We start from the raw sequence: 7,417 nt of genomic DNA on the forward strand, positions 1-7,417 counted from the left end.
ATTCGAACCCTTGACGCAGCAGTCTCAAGCAAAGCTGGATTTCTCCACCCTCCCCTTTTACCACTTGGAGATGTGCCCTGGGGGCAAAAGTAAGATGAGATCTTGTTGCATATCAAGGAATGAAAAGGATAACCGAAATGGAAAGAAGAGGCGAGGAAAAAGAGAGAGAGAAAAATAGTGAGAAAATATGAAGTGAATATTCCTATTACTTGGATGTAAATAATTTAGGGAACTACATAAATTTGTGTTTTCTTTCTTCATTTTTCTTATCTTTTGTACTGTCGCTGCGTTTCTCAAAAATATCTAAAATACTACATTGCGGACAATGCTCGAACAAACACATACGCTCTATTCACAAGTATTTGTACCGTGCAAAAATCTTTTTTGTTGAATCAATTAATACTTATTTACAAATGTTGTTGTCTTAACTTTTCGTATTGTCGATTATCCTTTTGTGTTTTAAATATTAGTCCACTTGCGAAATATGAACAAGTTAACAAGATTTTATTTTATTTTATTTTTATTATTATTTTTTGGATTAATCTCCAAGATGCTCTAAAACTTCATGGCTCCGGTTGATTTAAGATAACATTGTATTAATTATGGGAAAAAGGATTCTCATAAAGTGGAACAATTTTAAAAAGTCTTGTCCATATCAATGTCGATTGTGTATATCTCGAGTTTGTCTCAAAATTAGTATCAATCATAGAATTAATCTTAGCAGATATCCTAAAACTTATTCTCAGTTTTCATTATTTTGGAGTAATTCAATCCTCTTATCAATAAATAACATAATCTATGTCAAATTTTGATTCATAATTATCCAATAATCCCCTATTCGGACAAAATATCGCTTCATTCTCAAGAATTTATTACCCCTCTTCCTCAAATTGAGAAGGACACACGAACTATAAAAACCCAAATATTCTACTACAACAAGGACCACACTAATTTGGGACACAACAGAATTTTCCGGCCATCGGAATCATTGTGGCAGCACCTTCATTCCACTGTAACTAGAGATTTATTTAGTGCATCCATACGAGTAAGTTTAGAATTTAGCTATGATACCACTTATAGGGACGGGCTCCACTCCAAATGGTTATCCTATTAGGTCGAGTAGCCACCAATCTACTCCATATCTGATGTTTGTAAATTTTTGTTCGTATTTTTTTATTTTTAAATTTTTATCAACAAGCAAATTCAATATTGTTATTGAATATGAGATTCATATCATAAAACTCATTCAGATACACGTATTCAGGGTTGACACGTGGACAAATTGACCACACCCAAATTAATACAAATTTATTTATTTATTATTATTATTATTATTTTTTGGGTTCTAGAAGCTGATATTTAGATAACATTCCAAGAAGGCAATGTATGACTTTACTCGCAAAAATTCTGTCACAACCTAGTTGTATTTTCTTGATTGTCCACCATTAAACCAGCTTTTGATGTTTCAAGGTACGTGAAAATATCTGTGGTTTGTGAGGATACAATTAATCCTGATAATGGGAGTACTTTCTAAATTATATAATAGACCATATATATATAAAAGTCCAATGCGTCACGTTTTTTAATGTAAATCAATTTAAAATGTGTCGGGATGTGAGAACATCAACTTTATTTCCACCGGCCTTTTTTATTTTTGAATTTGACATTGTGAAATGAAAGTTCAAAATTTTTAAAAACACATTGAATGAACAATAATAAACACGATTAAAGTAGAAAAAAATTAAAATATTATTCATTATAATGGAAAGTCACCAAAGTTTTCATGTTTACGTTTGAACACAATTTCCTATATATGTTTTTTTTTTTTTTTTTCAAAAAGGATGTCAAAGGATTTCGCCGCCTTTGAATTCTTACCATCTGAGTTAGGTATTGATCTTAATTTTTATGTATATTTAAAAACAATTTCTTATCATTAGAAACCCACAGCAATTAGGAGAAATTTTACCCATAAAATGCTCCATTACTACTTAGATTCCCAAGTCATCCGGGAGTTTGAGGGGAAGTAGGCAGAGGAACAATAGAAAGAAAGATAAATTTCTATTTCGTTAGGTCCCATTCTCTTTCATTTTTTTTCTCTCCCTTATTTTCAATCACGCAATCTTCTCTTTTAACTTTTCAGGGTAAACAGGTGTACTTGTTTTAAAAATATTAGCCTTTGGTTGATAAAAGATTTTTTGAGAAATAATTCTTTGAATTTTTTGTGTGAATTGTGAATAAAAAGTAGAACAAAAGTAATGAAAAATTGTGAAAAGTGATTTTATTTTTACAGAATGTTTAATCGAAAACGAATGTAGGAGAGAAGTGATTATTAAATAATCAAAAGGAAAATACCACCTTACTCGAAAATGTTTAACACCCGGAATGATCGAACCTCACAAAGTGCACGGGTCTCACGTGAATTAAATAATGCCCAATCTCCATGGTGTGTGTTCGATCATCTCTTATATCAACCATTATGTTTCCCTATCTTGGTCCGAATCAAAATTGAACAAGGACTTAGTACTTACTATGAGTAGCCGACAAGAGTAATAAGGGTATGGAAATAGATACATACAGAAAGGTGGCTCTAATACATGGTCCCATAATTCAGATCCAGTGTGTGGGGGTGTGGCATACTTGTCTGAAATCAAGGGAAGATAAGAGAGCAAACATGGGCCATTCACGAGATTGTACTGTTTAAGGAGTCATATTCTTGAATCGGTCCTTTAAATGCTTGAGGGACCAATTCCTAGACACCCCATTGCCTCTCAAAATTCCCCCATCTCCGTTTAAAAGTTTTCTCAGTAATATATAAAACAAATGGCAAAGCTACAAAATCTCATTGTCAATCACATGCATGTAACAAACCTGTCATTGTCATGGGAGGTTGAGGTGAGGTGGGAAGGGGTGGGGAATTAAGAAAATGTATGTAAAATAATATTCCATTTTATTATAACTCCAAATACATCACTCACAAAAAAGGCCCCAAAGACCTTTGTATAATTTGGCCAACTTTAGGCCAATCGAGAAAAGGGGAAAAAAATAAATTAAAAGAATACTATCGAGTATCCGTTACACGCACGAAACATCACTCACAATAATGTCCCACGAGTCGTTAGGACAATCAAGAAATGGGTACTTCCCGCAGAAAAAAGCACACGTAAATACTGTAAGTGTGGAGACAAATCACACATAATAAAAAGAAGTCTTACTTCAATGGAGCCATGAATCTTTTTTCGACACTGCTTTTTATGATTTCTCCATGACTTGTTGCAATAGGGGGTGGCTGATGGAATGATGGAGGCCTAGTAGAGGAGCTAGACTCTTATTTCATCAACCGCTAAAACTTCAAAGTTTTTTTCAACACCATTGATTTTCATTGGCTTCTTAGGTCCCGCAATCCCTTCTCCTGTCATTCAATAATCAATTAATGCTGCCTTTGATTTCAGTCACTCTCCTGCTTTCATTTCATACCATGACTCCACTAGATATTAAACAATTCATTCACACACCAAAATAATATGTACCAAATCCCCTTCCTTAGGGAACCAGCAATGGCCAATTCATAAATATTAATGAATGGCAATGCCCACCAAAAAAGTTTATAATAAAGTCTCCCAAACTGTTCAAACCTTTTTACATAATTACACCTGCTACCTTATCTACATCACTCTTGTCAATTTTTTTATTTTTTTTTATCTCACAGTCCATTCCAAAAAAATATTGGGATTCTAGACTAGACAACTTTGAAACAAACCATTTTCTTTTAAAATTTGTTTTTTCTCTTATTTTAAACCCTCATCCTTAATCTGAGCTTTATTTGTCATTATCCAACCACAAGCTATTGTTTAGCTTTCTCCGTTTATAAGGTGACGAGGATGAGAAGGATGTGGATGAGGAGTCGCTCCATGCGATACTTGCCCGAGTCATTACTCGGAGCTGAGGTAACACTTTTGGTTGCTTCCTTGGCCTATTAGCGAACGCGGTTTGTTGCATTAGTTGACGACAACTGGTGATTTTGTCCTATAAAACGAAAAATCAGATTGGTTTTTACCCAAAGTGACGTGGCAATAGCATTTTCTGCTAATTATAGTGTGAATATCTTTCTTACTTTGTGAAGTCCATCACACCATGACTCAGCATGTTGAGCGGTAACTAAAGAGAAATGAGGGAGGTCATTTGCTGCACAAAGTATTGTTGCAGCAGCAATGCATGATGGCCTATACTCAAGAAAGTTGGTCTCTGTTGAATAAAAGAAAATGCAATAACTAATATAAAACCTCCATTTTTGAACGTCAAAATCTATATATTTATGTTAGTTAAGTATACAAATATTTTCATTTTTTCCAATGGAGTTTGTTTGGCCGTACTTAAAAGTAAATTAAGTAAATACAATTTCTGAAATGAGCTTTATTTTCTTTAAGAAAAAATAGCTTTTAAACACAATTAAAATCATCGGACGGCCAAGTCCTTTATAATAAGGTGGAGCAAACATGTCCTATAAAGTTTAATCATAATACCTTTGATATTTGACAGAATAATTTCAGTTGCCCTTGATGTAAGGAATCCCGTGTAAGTTCCTGTTGGATCAATTTTGTGGGCAAAAAAGCTGAGAAAGCTAAATGGAGAAATGGATTGCAGCCTCCAATCCAATACACGTAGAACAAGAAGCTCCATTCTTTGGATATTTCTTGGTTCAAAAATAAATTTTGCACCTTCAACCTAGTAAACAAAAATTGCAGAAATAATTAGTTCCTAATTAAAATAAGAATAAGCATAAAACAACAATCGATTTAGAAAATCACCTGAAGATCCAGAAGAGAAGGAACCAGAGGTTCATCCACTTTGGCAGCTAATGACAAGCATGCAACGGACAACAGTTGCGCAGGCCACCCATTCATTTTCTGCAATTATTCCCAGGAGTGCATAATTAATTAAATTGAGAAAAAATAATTAAATTAGTATGACAATAAGGATAATATTTAATAATAATGATACCATTTGAATGCATTAATTCCAAGGTTGTTAAGGATCGAAAAGGACAAGTGAACCTTCCCGACATATACTTTTAAAACATGATTAAATTGAATTAATAAAAAGTTCGTCATCTTGCACGTACTCCATGATTTAAAGTTAATTAATCATAAACTAAAGAAATTATTAAGGTGAATTCATGTATGAGATTTTTATTAAATCATTTCAATTATTGCTTAAAAGTTAAAACCAAGATACTTTTCAATTGTCATTGAAAATATAATGTAAAAGAATGACTTTATAGCAACAAAACAAAAGATTATAAGTAAAAATAATGGTAAATTAAAAAATTATTTTAACAAAATAAGTAATCGCGACCAATAGTTAGAGGAATTTTACCGGCAATTGATAGGAGTATAGAAAACGATCAAAATAGTTGACGGAGAGATACGCCGTTAACGGCTGAAAACCATGGTAACGATGCACCTGCATAAAAAAGCACGCAATCAACTCTCCGAATCATAAAGTGGGCCGTAAATTCTATATTGCGCCGAAAATCAGTGTTTCATCGCCTATCTTCGTGACAAACAGAAACCGTTTATTTCGCCCACCACGGCACATGATAGCGCCATCCGCCCTGCTAAAATGCGCCTAGGAGGATAAATAGCTAAACATAAATAATCTCTATTATTAAATACCAGCGTTCCGTAGCTATCTTTGAACTGTGTAACGTGCGCTGTTCCATTATTCTCAAACCAGTTTTTAATCGAATTGTTTTATCGGTATAGATAGCGCAGTGAACCACCTGTGCATGATAACGAAAACAATAAAAACAGTTGTAATCTGAGAAACGATACCTTCAGAATCCATGCAACAGAATCTGCTCTATTAGATGCATCAATTGATTGAGTTAAATGGAACTTTTCTATATAATCGTTGCACGGAACCATGAAATCTCTCTCGTTCTCTATGAGTCCGGCAATCGATTCCTCGACTTCGGGCATCAGGAAACCCTGGTCCGATGAGCATTCCAGCAGGGCTTCTCCGCCAGTGGAGAAGATAATACTGGAGTCCTCGCCGCAGAGAAGGTCGGAGCACGAAACTGACATGGCGAAAGCGATCCCCCAATCATTCTTTTCGGATCATCCTTATGGTCTTTCGGTTCCCAAAGATTCGCCGGAGATGCGACGGTGATGCCAAAATGGTTACCTGGAGAAAAAGAGTAGAGAGTGGTATTCTTTGTGTACTTTGATGGATTCTCCAACTGTTTTCCTTGGATATATATAAAAAATAGTTTTAAACTAACAATTTTTTGTTTTTTCTTATCCACAATTTATTATTATTATCATTTTTGGTAAAGAACATAGAAAGGGTCGTTTGGCAGGACTTTTGATTTCGTTTTTACTTCTTGTAAAAAAGCTTTTAAAAGAAGATATCTTAATTTTTGTTTGAAAAATAATTTTTTAAAAGAACTTCCTTTTTTAAAAGTGCTCTGAGAGAAAGTCATATTGGACCAGTTTCATCTAAAAGTTCTCAACTAGAAGAAATACATTTATAAAGTTAACCAAACGTGTTGTAAAGCGACTTTTAAATATCAAAAATTCATTCTCACTTTTTAAAAGTCATGTCAAATAGACTCTAAAAAAATATTATTTTATATTATAATTATATCATTCCCAATTTTTTAATTCTCTTTGTGTGAATGATTTAAGGTAAACGAGTTTTGAAGTTATATGTAGGAAAAATTAATTAATTTATAATTAAGTCTGAGCAACGTCGATCTTTACTAACAAGTTGATCAAATATATTTTCTTATTCACATTTAATATACTCAACAAATTTCTACTCAAATATTATCCACACATTTTGTTCGAATTTCAACAGTGCTGAACGCAAGCAGGCGAACCCACGTCTACACTTGTAAGTGTGGACAATGATTTTTCAAATTGAAATTCTTGATAGAGTTGTGAGTAGGTGGAATAATACAAGTAAATACAATCTCTCCCTTCATCCAAATAGAATCACCATTACATGTTGGAAAATTTGATCTATTAATGTTGACATGACTAAAAATGTCTCCTCCAATTACATTAATATAAGGAAATTGTTGGAATAATTGCAATTAATTTTAAGGTAGTACTTGAAATCATCGTTTAGTTTATTTAAACCATAACATCATATACCATTTATAGACCATATTAGCTTACTTTTATCCTTTTGTGATTCCACCATCTTAAAATCGTTATAGTTACGATTGTTGTTCACTGAAGTTTCAATTATCGATCTATGATAGGTCACCAACTTCTCCAACTTTCTGACATTAAACAATTATCAACCACATACACGATTTTACAACTTTGCTAGAACTATAGTTTGAATAGGCTCCCTCAAACTTCCACTGTCTTATTTGCTATTGTGATATTGACAATAGAGTAAACCTAAG

The 7,417-nt window shown here is 33.3% G+C and overlaps 1 protein-coding gene across 2 annotated transcripts in view; it reads right to left on the minus strand.

Annotated features, from left to right (window-relative positions):
• Positions 1-6,237, minus strand: part of LOC111386806 (cyclin-D1-1-like) — an 8,317-nt gene extending 2,080 nt beyond the window's left edge. Inside the window, exons 1-6 of one of the 2 annotated variants that reach the window (XM_023011283.1) lie at positions 5,832-6,236; positions 5,374-5,460; positions 4,806-4,904; positions 4,521-4,722; positions 4,112-4,242; positions 3,587-4,023 (exon numbers count right to left, since the gene is read on the minus strand). In XM_023011283.1, the coding sequence (XP_022867051.1) occupies positions 3,817-4,023; positions 4,112-4,242; positions 4,521-4,722; positions 4,806-4,904; positions 5,374-5,460; positions 5,832-6,083 (978 nt within the window). In that variant the 5' untranslated portion in view covers positions 6,084-6,236 and the 3' untranslated portion in view covers positions 3,587-3,816. Of the gene's footprint in view, positions 1-3,586; positions 4,024-4,111; positions 4,243-4,520; positions 4,723-4,805; positions 4,905-5,373; positions 5,461-5,831 lie in introns of those variants that run through there. The other variant, XM_023011284.1, reaches the window with a different exon arrangement.
• Positions 6,238-7,417: the final 1,180 nt, after the last annotated feature.

This window comes from Olea europaea, unplaced genomic scaffold, assembly GCF_002742605.1.
Source record: "Olea europaea var. sylvestris unplaced genomic scaffold, O_europaea_v1 scaffold3735, whole genome shotgun sequence".
In the NCBI taxonomy this organism is placed as follows: domain Eukaryota; kingdom Viridiplantae; phylum Streptophyta; class Magnoliopsida; order Lamiales; family Oleaceae; genus Olea; species Olea europaea.